Source organism: Lotus japonicus, chromosome 1 (assembly GCF_012489685.1).
Source record: "Lotus japonicus ecotype B-129 chromosome 1, LjGifu_v1.2".
NCBI lineage: Eukaryota > Viridiplantae > Streptophyta > Magnoliopsida > Fabales > Fabaceae > Lotus > Lotus japonicus.
In genome coordinates this window covers 114,437,484-114,456,503 of record NC_080041.1, presented here as the reverse complement: position 1 = coordinate 114,456,503, position 19,020 = coordinate 114,437,484, and the positions used below count along the sequence as shown (strand labels likewise).

General features: G+C 36.3%; 2 protein-coding genes across 2 annotated transcripts; both read right to left on the bottom strand.

Annotated features, from left to right (window-relative positions):
* Nucleotides 1-284: 284 nt before the first annotated feature.
* Nucleotides 285-8,947, bottom strand: LOC130729479 (nuclear pore complex protein NUP62). Its single transcript, XM_057581253.1, has 9 exons — nucleotides 7,715-8,947; nucleotides 5,576-5,672; nucleotides 4,738-4,816; nucleotides 4,289-4,411; nucleotides 4,120-4,197; nucleotides 2,495-2,598; nucleotides 1,021-1,108; nucleotides 852-950; nucleotides 285-758 (listed from the first exon to the last, which is right to left on the bottom strand). The coding sequence occupies exons 1-9, from the start codon at nucleotides 8,814-8,816 to the stop codon at nucleotides 666-668; spliced, it is 1,863 nt and encodes a 620-aa protein (XP_057437236.1). The 5' UTR covers nucleotides 8,817-8,947; the 3' UTR covers nucleotides 285-665.
* Nucleotides 8,948-10,437: 1,490 nt separating this feature from the next.
* Nucleotides 10,438-14,720, bottom strand: LOC130729478 (carotenoid cleavage dioxygenase 7, chloroplastic). The gene is made up of 7 exons (XM_057581252.1): nucleotides 13,893-14,720; nucleotides 12,821-12,949; nucleotides 12,564-12,695; nucleotides 11,684-11,959; nucleotides 11,349-11,431; nucleotides 10,922-11,236; nucleotides 10,438-10,666 (listed from the first exon to the last, which is right to left on the bottom strand). Exons 1-7 carry the CDS (start codon nucleotides 14,704-14,706, stop codon nucleotides 10,523-10,525), a joined length of 1,893 nt encoding a protein of 630 aa, XP_057437235.1. The 5' UTR covers nucleotides 14,707-14,720; the 3' UTR covers nucleotides 10,438-10,522.
* Between the last annotated feature and the right edge of the window lie 4,300 nt (nucleotides 14,721-19,020).

Genomic DNA, 19,020 nt, shown 5'->3' with positions numbered 1-19,020 from the left:
TTTGAAAAAAAAAAAGAGAGAATTCAAACCAGAATACCACAATTTCTACTTGGACCCAAAGGGAAATACTACCAACACTCACGTTGACACTTTTCAGTCCAACACTCATTAATTTGTTCACATCTTACTCTCAATGTAGTGAGATCTACATAATAACCAACAAATCTATATCTTGCAATTGAATTCTAACAATTATCCAATTCAAAATTAGTTACTTGAAAAGAATAAACGTTTCACTTCCAAAAATTAATTTTATTTGTACTTATTTTCGGAGTTACCTTCAATGGCAAAACTACTTCAATCATTGGTAAAATTGCAGCAGTAACAAAGCACTTGTTAGTTGTTACAGATCTCAATGTTTCCAGTATTTGAAGGCAGTGACAAAGAATAACAGGCATTTGGGCCGTTGGCCCTCCAAATTATCAAAAAAAAAAAAAGAATAACAGGCATTTCGTTCTCTATTTCATAATGACAGGTATATTCTTCAAAGAGAAATTTTAAACGCAGTTTTGTGGAGGTTAATTGTAAAATTAATGGTAACAATGCTGAAATCTCATCCAGAATATGGGGGAGGGGGGATACATGACAGCCCCTCTATGCAAATGTGTTTCTTGGTCTTTCATATAATTTGGGATGAGGTTGAGATACTGTACAAATTTGAAATATCAGGACATCCACATTCCTGGACCCGTCAGTTCACGATCTGAAGCAGAACCTTGGTTAGATAGCTTCTGAATGCGGGAAGAAAATTCTTCAGCCTGAAGTCGATTGATCAATGTCAGAGCACTTGTAGAAGAAAGCAATAAACAGATTAAGCAAATCATCCAGTATGCACAATGAAAAATACAAACCTTTTCATCAATCCACATCAGAGAAGTTAGTTGATTATTTAGAATTCGAACTACAGCATCTAATGGACTCATTCCATCAGCTGCATCGAGTTCTCCGCCCTGAATGGAACACTGTAGTAAGTAACATTTTTTGTTATATCCGAATGAAAGATCAACTGACAACCTTTACCTGGTTTGAGTTAAGGGATTGGATAATTGATTTTATCTGTTCTGTCATGTGCTCTAGTTCCCTTTCTATCAATTCAGACTGTTCATACCTGCAAATACAAGTATTAGAAAAAATCAAAGAGATGTCAAAATGCATCAGTACTCAGTAATGAAGTTAGAGTGGAAAAGGAGAGAACATATACAAACATGAATTTGGTAATTTTAAAGTATATGTGGCTTATTTTTGCATATACAAGTAAAGCTCCTCACTAAATTTCATATGATTTAAAATCAAAATTAGGTACAGGGTAAAGAAATGTTGTTGAAACTAATTTACAAACTTAATAAATTTTCTGAATTTAATTCTAATCTTACAATGATCCAAATAATAATTCTATCACATAACATCATTTTCTCAACCTGCTTGTGTCCTGTAAACCGTCATATTACTTCATCTCTGACATTTCCTCTATGATTTAAATCACAACAGCATGCACAATAAATGCCTAATCCTTACTATGTAATTCATATTTCACAGTAAACATAATAAAAGACTAATTTGTTTTCAGTACTGAGTTGTACAGAAACAGTTGAAATGTAATGATATTCATGATGCAACTTACATCAATTGACAGTAAGAGAAAAAATCCTGCTAAGTTAGTGACACACTTCCATTAATTATGGCAAGTTCGGAGGAGTGTTTGAGCTCCCCAAACACGAGTTTAGAATGGCAAGTAGAAGTTTTTATCATGTTTGCTCCTAATAATTTGTAAAGTAAAATCAAGCTTGGTACTAAAATCATGTTTGGCTAGAAGTGAAAAAAAGTAACTTCTATGTTTATTCAAGAATTTTAAACTAAGTTCTACCCGAAACTTGCTTTTAAAATGAAGGTTTCTAGACATGAATTAACTCAACTCATTTCAAATCAAGAACATTTAAAATCAAGTGAGCGCACACTTACCCAAACATGCACTTAATAACTTCTTATAGATGATTTTGATAAATCCAATCATTGACTTAAACTTGGTTTATCATGTAAGTCAAGTTTCACCAAACAAGAACAATTACAAAGCACACATAGAGCAGTTGATATTTTCATTGTTTCTGAAAAGCGTATCACATGAACTTCAAGAAAATTAATTGGAGTAGGAAAAATGCAGAATCATGATTGTATGCTATGTAGTTGTACAGTTGTAGTTGCTTCAGCTTTTTATGAAATGTGGCATACAAGATAACATCATCACTAAACCAAGAATAAATTAAAGCAACAGTCATAGACCAAAATTACTACGCACTATATACAAAGAAACCAGATTGAGCTCAACAATGGACTCTATGATAATGATAGGCTTAAAAACTTGGAATGTATATAGAATACAATAAATTCAACCATTCATCACTAAATGAGGACAAAAATAAAAATAATCTGCAATCAAAGTACAGCAATAGAATAAACTTGTAATCAGCAAAAAAAAAATTGAGAATTCGAAACTTACATTGCATCTCTTGTAGATGCAGCTTCATCATCAAGAAGTAATCCTCGCTCATCCTTGTAAATACGCTCAGCTTCTTCCTCCATGCTTTGTAAAGCCTTATCAGCCTAACACAGGAGTGGCAATGAAGTGTTTCTTGAGAACACCAAACACATTTAAAAAATATGTATGCCCAATACCGAACTGCTTAATACACAAATCGATGTGAAGATGGTGGTAAACTGGTATAGCCCTCATTTATTTTTGGAACATTGTAAATTTTCTGTGAGACTAAAAAATTAATTTTCACATCCCGAAAGAAAAGTTAGATCAAATAATGGTATAATCATCTACATTCATCTATAAATTAGTTGTTAGAAGAGAAACATAGTAGGCAATATTGTAATTGTGTTTCAGATCGTAGAATCATATGGATTCTATGTTCCACTGGCCTCTGATCCCATTTCTACCTATGAACACCTTTTGGTGGGATTGATCAAGGATCATATGTCAGTAGGCAAAATTGCCATTAACGCGGCTTGCTGCTGAAATGTGTTCTGTGTCAGGAAGATTCCAAAGTGACGCAATTTAGCCAAAAAATTCACCTGCCTACAGTTAGACGATAGTATTTTAAATCCACCAAGCCGGTTGAACCTTATCAAGTTGAACCCTAATGTTTTGGTGGTGTGAGTTGTGACCCCACAACTATGCAACCTGTATGTGCTGCCACATGACTCAGCTGTATAACCTTGGGTATGCTACCATGTCTATCTGTCTGGGCTTGAACTACCTGAATGGGATTCACAAATTCACCAGATTCTAGTTCATGCCGGACCCTCTGGCCATTTTCTGGCTTTATATGTTGGTTACGCTTATCAAGGTCGCCAATAGCATGCTACCCACCCCTGGCTGCTCCTGAGTGTAAAATGGCATCACACTTCAGCGTAGCGGCCATTGTGGCCGCTGAAACACCAGAAATCTGGGCATTACTAGATGTCAAAGCTAAAACCCAAACGACCTTGACATACTTTCGACCCTACTATTGGTATGATGGCAATACAGGTTAAAAAAGCTAGTGGGGTATGGCCATAAAAGCTGTCAGAATAAAAACACAACAGGAGTAAGGCCGAAAAACTGCTAGAATGAAACACAAGAGGAAGAAATGAAAAACTGTCAGAATGAAGCACGAGAGAGGGAAGAGCCACGAACGGAGAGGAGACACGGTTTCCGGAAACAGATATGCACAGGTGGACAATGGGTCCAAGGGTCCATCGGGTATGACAACGCATTAAGGTTTCCTCTTGTCAAGCTCTGATGCCATGAAAAATTAGGATAAACCAAGAGACAATACTAGAATTGATCCATGTGACTAAACTACACAACGGGGATCATTATTTATAATAGGCACCATAAAGGAATATCCTAAAAATATTCTATTTCCCTATTTGCATATCACTTCCTTAATTAGATGATTATGTTACCTTATAACCATAATTAAAAGATATCCTACTTATTTACAAGATATAGAATGAAAGCACAAATTTTAATTAACACCTTGTCATGACAATGAAAAGAAATTATCTCCTAAAAAATGTATGCAAAAGAAGCTAACACCAGACTATTTTAAAAAAAAAAGGTTCTCAAAGTACCTCCTGCTGATGAGTCTCTATCAACTCCAATTGCCGCTCCAAATTTGACTGTGTCTCAACTACTTTTGCCACTTCAATCTAATTTCATAACAATATAAATAAGCAATGCTAAGTTAAGTTGTTCGCGTGTAGAAAATCATTAAAAAGAATCTTTAGAAGACAAAGAAACCTCAAGCCTCAACAGAACATCACGATTCCGCAAAATCCTGTGATCCCATTCAGCTATAGCATTAGCTTGTTTTCTAAATTTTCCAGTTCGCTCTTGCAACTCAGCATTCCATTCCTTGATAATCTACTTACAAGATTGAAAGGGACGAAGACAGAATTAGAGGAAAATCTTATTCAGAATCTTGTAACCAGTGTATGTAACTGTTAGCAATACCCAAATTCTCATCCTTCATATTATGATAAAAAGTAAAGTATTCTATGCTGTAAACGATGTTTGTTAGAAGTTTGTGCTTTCTTTAGCATCATTTGACGAAGGGCAGTTAAAAAGTCTAAACCAATTAAAAAAATTACTTCTTAGGTAAATGCACTTACGAATAATGGCCATAATCTACTTCATAATAAAAAGAATATGATGTAGGGAATGCACGAAATAGGGAACATGTCAAGTACCTCCTCCACAGTCTTCCCAGTGATTTCAGATGGTAGTTTTGGTGTAGCAGCAACCGACGTGCTGACAGTTGAAGTAGTTCTACAGGGACAAGCAGACAATAAAGTACTAAAAATCACCTTCCAATAGTATATTTGTGACTCTTGTAATGCATATACAATGACTTAAAGCATAGGAATAGATATAAATTGAGGCAATAATTATGATTTTACAAAAATAAAACAGGAACTAGATGCAATGCGCACAACAAAACAGAATTATATGTGCAACTAGGGGGCTACCAAAGTAGCCAAAAAAAAGTTCTTTTATTACATATTAAAGTACTCCCTCCGGTCCTTTTTATAAGAAACACTTTGGAGATTTTTCTTGGTCCTTTTTATAAGAAACACTCTTATAAAATTAAGTCAAATAATCAATACCAATGCAAAGGGACTTATTCCCAATACAAAAATATGGAGGGAAATTGCAAGCACCCAATAGGTATGATCAACATTTATGGTAATTAGCATGATTGTTCTTGAAAAAAGGAAAAAACATCATTGGAATTAAGCATAGTAGTTAATTTTATAAAAAATATTAGTTTCCTTGGTTTGTGTGATTTTGTTCAAGTTTTTCTTATAAAAAGGACCGGAGGGAGTATAATGCATATGTTTCAGAATGAAATGAGCATCAATTCACTATCAATGTAACACATTGCAGATAAAGGGATTTAAGACAGAAAATTGAAAGTGAACAGAAAAGTGGTCACAGATAAAGAATAAAGGAAAACTTTATGCATGTCTACTATAAGTTCAAAGAAGAAAGGAAATAATTTTAACTGCACGTATAAAATGTACATACCCACTAGTGGAAGCCACAACAACAGCAGATGATGTCTGAGTTGCACCAGTGCTGGAAGTGGAAATTGCAGGAGCGGTAGAGGTTGAAGCGCTCACCCCTACAGAATCATCAATTTTCCATGAACAATCAAACGTCAGGCTTGAAACATTTTTTTACAAACAGAAAGCATTCACTAGAGAGACAAAAGGGACAAGTTTACGAGAATGACAACAAGTATTTTACTGCAGTGAAATAGAAAAAGGATTCAAAAATATAAGGATCTATACCAATTTCATAAAATATAAAAGGACTAGCATCAAGAATGTCTGGAAATTTTACTACTTATAAATTTCTCAACAACTTAGGAAGTCTAAATCAAATGTATTGGCCATTGGGCATCATAAAGATACTAAAAAATTATTCAGCTTCATCTTAAAGGTTTAAACTTTAACATTTCAGTATTCTTGGACAAGGTACACAAGTACGGTTAGACAATTCAGAGTTTGAGCTATGCCATCTCTATCCCTTGAAAACTATTTGATACAAATCATAATTGTGCAAGTAGATTTAATGGCTCTACTCCCATGCAAAGCCCAAAATGATCTTAACTTCATGCTCAGGGGTTTGACAAGGGTAAAAATATCATTACTGGATTCCTGATTCACAGCTCTAACTTTCACAAAAAGAGATTCTCTCCATGTTTGCACAAAGGCAGTAAAACCCTGGATGAAATAATAATGATCCAAGCAGTATTTCAAGGTCAGCTTTTCCATCCTCTGGCTCAAAAAATTTATTTCTACCTACCATATTTAGATGCACTCTTCTCGAAATATGTTTAGATGAAAGTAAATCCTAGATCAGTTTCTTCCATCCACTGTTTGTACGAACTTATCAGCCATATTAGTTACCACAAACTAAATACCCGACCATAGTACTACTCCTTCAATCAACCAACCTAGATCCACAGCTTCCTCTTTCATTTTAAAACAGCTCTACATAACTATATGGAGGAAATTAGCATGACATTTTAAACCATAATACACTCTACACACCTAGGCAGTATACAGCAACCTGGCCCTTAGGTATTGAAATAAAAAAGCTAATCCATATGGGGAAAACAAGTTAAAATGTGACACAAGGAACACCACAAATGTTGAACTTCAGAGTTGTCTGAGTTGTACATAAAGAAAAGAGAGCTGTAAACTTCTCCCAACATAATTCAAAGATATAAAGTGACCATTTGGGTGATTGTGATGCTAACGAGTTTCACACATGTAACATATTTATCTTTTTAGATAGACCAACAAAGCTCTAACAACGACCATAAAATATCCATTGAAGTTAATACCATGAATGCACAGACAAGAAGTACTGCCCCTCCTTTTCAGAGCTTATGATTCCGGATAGTTAAGAACCACAGAGGAAACTAAGGCAAGAATTAACAGAAATCTTAACACCAAATTCAGATAATAATTTAATCATCACAAAAGGAATCAAATAATCCATACCCATCCCCTTCAAGTTTGTCATGCACACTTACTTTGTAAAATTTAACCTATCTTAGAGTTACTCAGAAATACCAGTTCAGAATATAAAGAGTAACAAAAAAAATTTACAGAAGCTTTATTGAATATGCTTCCCAAAGATCAATGGGTATCAAGGGTCAAGAAGAGCAAGAATGATGTATAATAGTGTCTTTGACGTGAAGTCAAGAGCCTGATCTTTAGCAGCTAAAAGCCTAAAACTAATCGACCAGCTGAACTAACTCACCTCACTTGCACTCTATATATCTATAACCTACCTCTGCTGCTGCAGTTGGGAGGCTAACTAGCTCAAACAAGTTTAACTGACAAGGTCTAACTAACAAAAGCTGGTTCGCATTGCCCTTCAATCCCATCACCCCATCCTTATTTCTTCCAACATTATAGTTGCTAAGAGTTACCAACATCCTTCCCCCTCCCCTGCAAACCCGTACCACACCAACTAGATTACTTATGCTTACAATTCCACCTACCAGATTCTAGATAACAAGTTCATCCATGCACCAAACTGATTCAAAACAAATAGTAAAATAAACACACACAGATATGTATAAGTCAAGAATCCTCATTTCAACAATAAAGACATAGCAGCAAACATGATTTTGATTGGTAAACTCACCAAATGCAGAAGTAGTAACAGTGGAAACTGCAGGTGTTGAAGAAGCCTTTGTCGCAAAGGAAAACCCAGACCCGAAGGAAGCTGTGGAAATAGAGGAAGGAGCACTAGCTGGAGCTGTCGGCGCGGCAGATGAGGCAACAGTTGTAGGGGCAGTAGACGCAGCTGGGGCACCAAATGCAGGCCCAGAAGATGACAGGATGGAGACACCACTAGCCGGGGTTGAAGCCGTGGTGGTCGTCACGGTGGAGAACAGCGGCGCTGAAGACGTGGCGAAAGAGAAAGAACCCGGTTGCTTCGAGGCCGGCGTGCCAGAAGCTGCAGAAGCGGTTGAAGCTGAAGCTGAAGCCGAAGCAGATGCCACATTGTTGAAGGCGAACGAAGGTTGAGAAGCAGAGGAAGTGGGGGTTCCAAACGAGAATCCTGAAGTGCTAGACGACGTCGTTGCAGTCACACTAGTAGCCGGAGTAGACGGCTTTCCAAACGCTGAAAACGACGTCGTTGAGCTCGAAGAAGAGGCAGCACCGGTACCAAATGCAGTTGAGAACAAAGAAGTTGTAGCTGCAGCAGAAGAAGAAGAACCTAACGGAGAAGCACCAGTGGCAAATGCGTTGGAGAACAAAGATGTGGTGGTAGTTGCAGCTGAAGAAGAAGAAGATGACGAAACCCCAAACGACGCAAACGGCGTCGTTGCAGAAGGTGTTCCGCCAAAGAGTGTCGTCGAAGAAGACGTTCCCCCAAACAGCGGCGCCGTTGAAGCGGAGGAGGCTCCTCCAAACAGTGGAGTCGTTGAAGCTGAGGTGGCGGCGGCGGCACCGAAGATTGAGGGAGCGGTACTCGGCGGAGCGGCGGACGCGGAGGAGGAGGTGAAGAGGGAGGGCGTGGAGCCGAAGGAAAAGGAGGGCGCAGAAGAAGCGGAGGAGGAGAAGGAGAAGGGGGCGGAGGAGGCGGTAGGGTTAGTGGTGGTGGAGGAGAAGAGGGAGGAGGATCCAAATGAGAATGGGGAAGCAGAGGAAGGGTTTGAGAGTGAAAATGGAGAGGAAGATGAAGATGATGATGATGATGATGTAGAAGAAGAAGAGGATCCGAATGCGAAACCCGACATTGTTGCGCGGTGTCTCTACTACTCAGAGCTCAGAGTGAGTGAGGTTCTGTATCAATCAGGGTCTGAGTTTTAGGTTTCAGGGTTTTGCTTAGCTAGCCGGAGCTCAATATGCCACTTCAATTTCTTCTACGGATGTTTTTCTCATACATAAACTCACCATGCCCAATTTCAAAAATCCTAAAATACCCTTAACTTCAAAACTTTTTCACCATCCCTACTTCTTCAAACAAACCGCAATCGTAAGGATTTCTTTCGTTATAATTTAACCCGTAAGCCTATAAGTCTGATAGCCTCTTCATATATAAGTTTGTTAGCAAATGTATAAGTTTGATAACCTCTTTAAATATGGCATATATCGATGCTTGTCATGTTTGAGAATAAGTTTACGAGGATTGACAACAGGTTCATAATAACTATGTAGCGGAGTAGGACCACCACGTTGTTGGTTCTACCACCGGGCTCAATGTTGTCACCATATGTTGGACTTTTATCATGCTTGTTATGGATATTGTATTTGATCACTTTAACTTTCATTAACGATGTTGTTTTGGATTTGGCGCTTTGATATGTAGTACTTTATTTCATTATGCTTTCTTCCACACTTAGTTTGTTTCCTAAATATTTAGAATTGATGACTTGTGTTGAAGGTCATTTCTGTTTATACGAATGCTATTTATACAGGTTAAAAAAATTAAATCCAAAACCAGCAACGGGGCCGAAAAATGCTTCACTTAGCATTAGAGAGATATCGCCGCTAAACTATCTATTTCAGATCCAAGTTAGAGTTGGCTACAACCAAATCTACAATAGTACTAAAACTTAGACATTGCGCTGGCCTAGCCGACGCCAAGTGATCAACACTAGCGTCGATCTATACAACTGAAGCAAAATGTCCATCTATTAGGATCGGTTATTTCGGCAACACCATTGCATCTGCTAAGCTGACTTCGAGTTTAGTGTTGGCCAATAAGGTTGATTGTACATGTTTGCTACGACCCTTTAAATGTTCGCTATAACGTTGATGCTAAGTCGATAATAAATTGTATCTAGCTCAGTTTTTAGCCATTTAATGTTGGTTTTTGGTCGACGCTATTCAACATTTTTTGTAGTTTTCTCATTATATCATAACTCAATGCCCGCTCTCGTCGGCCCCTAGTGCTTGGTTCGTCCCGAACCACACCGTACTAAGAGAGGATGTCTCTTATACCATTTGCAAATTGCAACATCCTAATTTGAGGACTAACGCCACAATAACACACGAGTCTTTCCTACGCGTTTTTCATGGCAAACACACTTAACCTTAGAGCTTTTTATGAGTTTGGCTCATAAAAAAAAAAGATGCTCCTTATTGCTATAAGTATAATCAATCAAATCTTATAAGTTCTCCTCAACTGTATAGTCTCACACCTATACAGTCTTGAAATATCTCTCGTTCTGGTGGAAAATTAGTTCATTCATGTATCCTTTCACCTTTAAGCCTTGCTCGAAATCGCTCATTGTTCATGTCTTCTCATTACGCACTGGCAATCACTTTCTACCCTCGTTGGCCTTGAGTGTCGTAGATCGTCCTTGAACGGCCAACTTTGTCCATGAAAAAAATATATATTTATACACATCCATATATCACTACTATCAATTGTAAGAACGTTGAATATATAATTTTTTTTCACTACAAAAGATATTTTACAGTAATTTAATTTTGGACTTCAATTAGGTGCCCAGAAACCATGAAAACCTAGAGGAAAATTTAAATGCATTGGAATTTCAAGTCTTGCAACAAGGGCATCTTCAGCTCCTATCTGCCTTGGATTCAAGATGACGAGATAACATCTCTGCTTAGAAACAGCATACTGCAAAACAAATAATGAATGGCATCATTAGAAATTGCTATATATCCCGCCTCTCCAGCACATAGAACAACTCATCATCATTAATTGTTAATTTTTTCTATTAATTAAATTTAATTCATGTAACAATTTTAATCGTTAGAAAATAAAAATCAAATGGTCAAGATCCTGCATGAGGGAGCTGCAGACAATCTTGATGCAGATGAACCATTTTGGGATTTATATATGGAGCAAAGAACTTGTCAAATTCATACTCACCTCAACAACAAGAAGGTAGCCATCATCTTCTTGGTCTCCTTTTGGAACAAAAATAGGCTCACCAATAAATTTTCTACTATCAACAGTCCAAGTTTGCACAGAATCACTCACTAGATCTAATTTAACAACAGTATCAAAAGGAAAACTTGGCAAGCTTTTGCGGGATCCTAAGGTAGTTGCAGCATAGAGATATCTGTTTTCCTTGCCAGAAAATGCAGGATTGGTAATGGGGAAATCTGATGATTTCTTCCATTTCTGCATGGGCTTCACATCACATTCTTGGCAATTGTAGTCAGAATCTAATCTTATTGATACCTGCATCACATTCCATAACTCTAAGATTAAACAAAAGATTTTCTTATTTTATTTACTCCAAAAAGCTGCTTGATAAACACATGGAGAGAGAGAGAGAGAGGAGCATCAATACCTGAACAAGATGGGGCAATAACTCACTGTCACCTTCTATATTCATTATGGATGGGTCTAGGTTCTGTTTTTGCCAGTTGTATCCTGATAATAAACCAGAAAAGGAGATTTTATTAGAGACACTTGTTGTGTATTAACTATTAACTATTAAGAACACCACATGGTATCCGTTATATATATATATAGATAGTTTTACACTGATACAATCAGACACTTCACATATTTTTATCTTTTCAAATTTTAATCTATTTAATTATGATTAAACTCTTATTGGAATATTTCATATACACATTCATACACAAATCATTAATTTATAGATATACATAAACTACATACCAAACAATTTGCGGAAATTGAACCACTGGTAAGAGCAAGCAGTGGCTTGTATTTGAATGTCCAAATTCCCATGAGCATGTGTAACTTGAAAGGCATTGCCAACATGAATCAGCCACAACTGTGAAGGTACTTCAACTGGCACTCTCCAATCTCTCTCTTTGCATTTTGAATTTTCTGGAAACCGAGGAAGCAAGTATATAGGTGATGTGCTCTTACTTGGGTTCACTTTTAATGCTGCTATCATTGGAGATGTCCCATATACTGCTGCCATTGATCCTGAACAATATTCATATCAAGAGTTAATATTCAATATCTTTTATTTAACTTCCAAATTAAAGAATGGCTAACAGTGATTAAAGAATTTTTAGAAGAACCAAAAGTACTCATGTGAAATGTCAATGTGGGCTGGACATGTGGAGGCACCATAACATCACTTGTACTCATGTTTTTTTTTCTTGACCAAAGTGTATTTCCACAGCCGATAGTCGTCAGACTACACGCATTAAGCAGTACGACTGGGTAAAGAGTTTTTTTTTTTCATTCACAAGAGTTAAGATTTGAACCACAACCACTTGCTTAAGAAACGAAGTGATGAATGACTACATCAACCCACTTGGATTACTTGTATTCATTTGAACTAATTTTTTTTTAAGAACAAGAAGTAATAAAATTTCTAAGGACTTATTTGATGTGATCCTAGACCTTGAACATATTTTACCCTTAAAGAAAATAAAATTAATAAATGTTTCATGTCTCTGAAATGTGACTGGTTAACAGACATATGAAAATTATTATTTAATTTTAGTTTAAGAACTTTCTTAAATGTTTTTAAAAATTAGTGAAGAAACTCAAGTAGTAGAAAGCACAAATAAGTTCTAACCTGGTATATCAAGTTTGATGCGATTGGCAAATACTATGTAGTGGGTATCCGTGAAGGCCCAATCATGGATCATCAAGTGATCTGGGATTTTGAACTTTTGCTTCTGTACTAACTGGAAATTAGAATCATACTCTGCATATAAAAAAAATACTTGTTAAGAAAATAAATTTAAAATCAAATCTAGGTGTGCAAACTTTTAATTTTACAAAAAAAGGAAGTTGAATATTTCTCATTTTATTTTACTACTAATTAATTACCACTGAATGTAAAATGACTGCGTGGAAGCAACATGTCCTCTGCATTGCATGATACCGTGAGTAGCCTGCTCCTGACGGAATCAATTTTATAGTGAGACAAGAGTCTCCTTGGGGGCATCTTAAACACTCCTGCATCCAATAAAAAAATGACAAATTAATCAAATATTTTCATATTATGTCACAGTTAAACTATTGTCTTGTACGAACATCCATTCGTAAAATTCAATGTTATACAGCTGCTTGTATAAATTAATTGAAGTTTTCTGAGGTAACGTGTATAAATAAAGTATTCTATATTTAATTTCCCCTTGAAATCTAGAATATCCTTCACAATAGTCTGTTTTAAGGGTACACTTTTTTTTTCTATATACATTGGGACACAATTAAGTACTCCATAGCTAACGCATGAAGCTTGGAATTGTATGCCTTGGGCAACTTTGTTTGTAAACCTGTGTTCTTTATTTTGGAATGTAATATTAGAATTTAAAAGACTTAACTCTACCTTAAAAACTAGTTTAAGGGGCGAAGATAATCTTCTGATATATAAAAATTATCTTAGTCATATTTGTGCCGACTGGAGTTTGGAATAATATTGGAAGCACTATAATGGGTTGCTTAATTGGAGTCCCAAACTTACTGTCTGTACAACCAATTAACAACTCGCACCCAAGTTGTTTATTATTCTTTGGGCAAACAAAAAATTGATTATTTCAACATCATAATCACCTCGTTGGTCACCTTTCTTGTGTCTTGTGATTGTACCCATTTTGTCATGTCATACACATGTAGTGTCTATGATTCAAACTCTGGTTTTTATATATGAAAAAGGAAGGAGATCAAAGTAGTTTCTAAAGAGAGTATGAGCTAGGTTATAGTTATTGAGTCATTAAGAAAAACATAATTAACAAGTTACAAGGGGCTATTTTGTTAATTAATTTTAGCATGTAAAAAGCATATTATAAATAACATGTGTTGAAGGTGAATATTAGTTGTAAAAACATGATTAATGAGGATGTTAAATCTGCTTTTAAACATAGCATATGATAGAAGAGTTTAGAAACAATATACGTACCATACAATATAGGCTTGAGTAAGCTAGCAGCAACATCCCAAACATCATGATCACCGGGGTTCTCATGATCATCCAAATCACAATCGTCCATCATGTTGTATCGCCCGATCGTATCCAATGTACCGGATTCCATCTCGTATGGTTCACCACCTTCCCACATACACAGGAGCTTCTCCCCCCACTTCAACACACTAGTGTTAGCCACATTTTTCATGACCTTAGTATTCCCAACCTTTTTCCCACCTTTCAACACAGAAAATGGACCTCTATGAGTGAATTTCCACGTGTTGGTCTTAGGGTCATGCTCCTCCAATTGAGCCTCGGTTCTAATGTACTTAGCCATGTATTTGACTTTGTTAGTAACATTATTATCAAAAGTGAATGCTCTTAGGTATCCATGGCCGTCCAAGGGATGCACCGTCGATCCGTGATCGTCGGAGAGAATCCCAGGTCCGGTTAGATAGTATGTACCGGTCGGAAAATCGGCCGGTACTGCACCATCCACAACACGTAGGGTGATAGGTTGAGTGGTTTCCGATCGTTGTGACATGAATAAGAATTGGTAGTCCCATGGGGCAACTATGGAGTCATCAAGCTCTACAGATGGCGGCGTTGAATCTGGAATCGGAATTGAAACCGGTACTGGAACGACTATGCTGGTAATGGGTACGGATATGGACACTGCTCGAGGTTTGGTTACCAGCGGCAAGGCGGCTTGGTTTACCGGAGGTGGCCTTATGAGGGGAGGAATGTATGTTGGGCTGTTGTGAACAAGTTTGGCTTGCATTTTTGGGAGAGAGGGTGTTGTTGGCATATGAAGGTGGCAACGAATATGTGCTATTTATATATGTGGACATGGAACAGTTGCTAAGTACAATTTTTTTGCATTGTGTATTTCCTCTTATTACAGATTTGCCATCCTTGCTTGCATTTTTGGTTGCATGGTTAAACTTATTTTTGTGCTTGATCTATGCTCATGTGGGGTATTGACAGCATTCTGAAATGTGGTGGACACAAAATTTTGCATTTTAAGTGGCAGACATAAAGCATTTCAATTTTCATTGCCCATGTTTTGTCGACTTGTTTCGTTTTAGCTTATTTTATAATGGTTCGTGATGAGAAGAGTAGCGTGGTGCTCCATGAGTTGAAGAGTTTATTTTTCTTCCACCCTAAACTATTGTTTTGCTCATGGGCCAAGCTAGTTTTTAAGTTTGAAAAGAGCAAAGAGCAATTTTATCATCATGGAACAAGAGAAGCAATGTTGATAGTCTTCTAATTATGACGGTTGAGAAAACAAACGTGCAATTTGCATTATAATAACTCAATATTGTTATATGTAGTAAATAGTTTAAGGCAACTTTTTTCCACATGCGATTGTATTTGCTAGTTTTAGGTTGACATGCAATTCGATCATCATACAAGAGCTGCAATGAGAGCCTTCCACTTATGATGATTGAGAACAAAACTCATTAGGGTCCATCTAGTACGAACCATGATTCAAGTGCACCATTAGATAACATGTAGATTATAAGGAGCGTCCTAGGTATATCATTTAAATGTGGGCGAAAGGAGATGTTTTAAACTAGGGGGTCATCCACATTAGACTAAAGAACAAATCACAATTGGGCACGACAAAGTGAAGCAGAAGTCTTGCTCCTACAACCTTAGACATGATTTTGATGTTCACAACAGCACTACAAATGAAGAAAAGGGACTAAAGACCTCAAGCTGGAGGAGTGAAGATTGTAAACACCTCAACCTAGGAAAAAGTGGCTTAAAAGTGTTTTTAAATGGGTTATTCATGGATTGATTTTGGAGTTATGATACATATACACTTCCACATCTCTCTTATTTTTTTTTTATTTATCTCTTCTTTCACATCTCCACACCTCCAAAATGAGATGTGAAGATATAATTATTCTTTTTGGTGTCTTGATCATTCTAGCGTTGTTAAATTATTGTGTATGTGGGTATAAGAAAGGATCCTTGGGCTGTAGTTAAATTATTTTAGCTAATCCTCCATAGAAAATAAACGGCCTATTTTGGAATACGTACCGGAATGTTGTGGTGCGAGTTTGAAAACTTTGAGCTATTCCATGTGTCAAGAAAATGAAACCCAAGGCAAAGTAATACCCCCAAAAACAGAAGAGATAAACTGTAGTAATTAGAATAGCTTGTAATAAGACCCGTTCATTGTCATAGTATTATTGAATACTCCATATAGTTATAGTTTTCGAAAGCACATTGTTTATGTGTTGTCTACTTATCCAGGACAAATTTTTCCCACTAAACCAAGAAATGTATAATGGTTTCCATTATTTTTTGTCTCCATATGATGCACCACTGATGCCAATTATGAAAAGCCCAAAAGAATAAGAGGAATATATATAATAAATTTAATGTTAAGTCATCTTCTGTTCTTTTCCTGTTCGAGAAAAAAAAAATATAGATCGAGAATATGCCTAAAATAAAAATCTTAAAAGCCGTATACTTCATCCTGAATAACAACACAACACCTGAAAGCAATGGCTGCAAGGGAGAGAAGAGATGGTTGCCAAACATAAACTACCAGTTAATGAATTTTATTTATCAAAATCTATAAATGAATTATCTAATAAAAACCAAAACATAATTAGATAATATATATTATAACAACCTTAACAATAGATGCTGAGAAAAAAAAAATATAACCAATTTCCCGCCCTATTAAATTGAACTTAGAACTAAAACCTATTCCTGAAATTAATGCCTAAGTTTACTAACAAGGTCTTGCACAACTGAGAGATAAATTGAATTTTTAAATATCTAGTTTAGAGTTTGATTGTTGAATGATATATATGAAAAAATGATTTTTTGAAAAATGTCTACTAATTTAATGTCACTTAATGTGATCCGAGGTTCGAAGGGAGTAATCTTTTGAATGCTGAATAAAGTATGAGATATCCGGAATAAAAAATTAATACATAAAATTCACCGAAGATAATCATGTGGTAAGCAAGGGGCTAATAGGTGAAGAGAGAGTTGGAAAATGCCAAGATATTGTGGCAGTTGAGAGTGATTTAAAATGGAATTGCAGGGACACTTGTGTGGAATTGACTTTGAAATCATCATGATTAGGGCCACTTGATGACATAATAAAATAATGACCAATCTTTGATACCATAGTTCGTAGTTGGTGTGATTCTGCTTACATGATGACAAGAACCAAAGGCCGACACCCTCCTTTGGCCGTCTATAGAGGAATCTGCTGATTTCATCCTCTTCCTCTCCTTATTTTTTATGTTACTTTTTGTGCACTTTAAAAGCATTCTTTACAAATTAGTTTCTTTAAATAAATTAATTATCATAAACATCCTTTATACTAACGGATGCCGGTTATAGTTGTAAAAAGTGGATGTTTGAACCCTTAGCTAGATTGAAAATCTAAGGCTTAATAGCACTTTTAGTCCCCACGTTTCAAAAATGTGCAATATTAATCCCCCACGTTTGAAAATAGCATAATGATACCTCAACGTTTATCTCCGTTAGCAGTTTTGGTCTCTCAGCTAATTTGCCGTTAGAAACTTAACGTTTTTGTGTGACATGGCATTTTTTTTCTGATGTGGCATTAAGACTAAACACGTGAGAATCACGTGAGCCTTATCACAACATTAACCCTCTGATTTTCTTTTCCCCATCGTGTTCTTCTCCTCCAAATCCCCAATTCACGAACCCTAGCCATGGGAGGTTCTGGAGCCACACCCAATTCGTGGGATTTTGATGCCGATTCGCGACGTAGGGTGCATGAATCACGAAGCAGAGATGATGTTTCCCATGGGAGTGCTGGGTTTCGCGACATGTCTTCAACCTCCACTGGTTCTGAGAGGAGGCGAAGAGTTGTGTTGTGCTATTGTGGTGTTGAAAGTCCACTGGTGACAATCGCACAACACAACTCTTCGCCTCCTCTCAGAACCAGTGGAGGTTGAAGACATGTCGCGAAACCCAGCACTCCCATGGGAAACATCATCTCTGCTTCGTGATTCATGCACCCTACGTCGCGAATCGGCATCAAAATCCCACGAATTGGGTGTGGCTCCAGAACCTCCCATGGCTAGGGTTCGTGAATTGGGGATTTGGAGGAGAAGAACACGATGGGGAGAAGAAAATCAGAGGGTTAATTTTCGATAAGGCTCACGTGATTCTCACGTGTTTAGTCTTAATGCCACATCAGAAAAAAAATGCCATGTCACACAAAAACGTTAAGTTTCTAACGAAAAATTAGCTGAGGGACCAAAACTGCTAACGGAGATAAACGTTGAGGTATCATTATGCTATTTTCAAACGTGGGGGATTAATATTGCACATTTTTGAAACGTGGGGGACCAAAAGTGCTATTAAGCCAAAATCTAAATACAAGGAGTCTCATTCTTGAGAAGACATTTAACTTTCATCACACTCGAGTTGGAATTACAATAACAATTTTTTTTTTTAAAAAAATATCTTCTATTTGTTTGATTACTAATTTATCAAATGATTTTTAGCGTATGAAATTATTAAAAGAGGAACATTTGTTGTTTGATATAAACTTCAACTTACTTAAATGACAGGGTTTGCTAAGAAAAATACAATTCATAAATTAAAATGACTTATTTGTAAATTAGTTTAATATATTAGGAGTATGTTATGAATTATATGTATTGAATGTTAATGGATCTTGCAGATCTGATATTGTTGTAGTAATAGAGGATTGGAGAATATTGGCTGCCATGTTCTCAATTTTCAGGATTTCACACATTAGGAGAACAACAAATGTAGTTGCACATAACTTAGCTGCTAATATTATTAACTTTAGTTAAGTACTAGTGATTATACCCGTGCGATGCACGGGATCTAAATCATCGATTTCATTGAAAAAATTGCGATTAATTTAATCCAACAATGGTTTATTATTTTATTATTATTTATCGGATCCCAATATACCTCATATATTTATATTATTTATTTTTTAAACTTAAAATTTAAAATTAAAACAATGCTCCAACTACAATTTATTTAATTAATATTTGTAAGAATAAGATTTAGATATATATATTTAATTAATATTTAAATCCGGACAAAGAGGTACAAAAAAGAAGCAAAACTCAGTGAC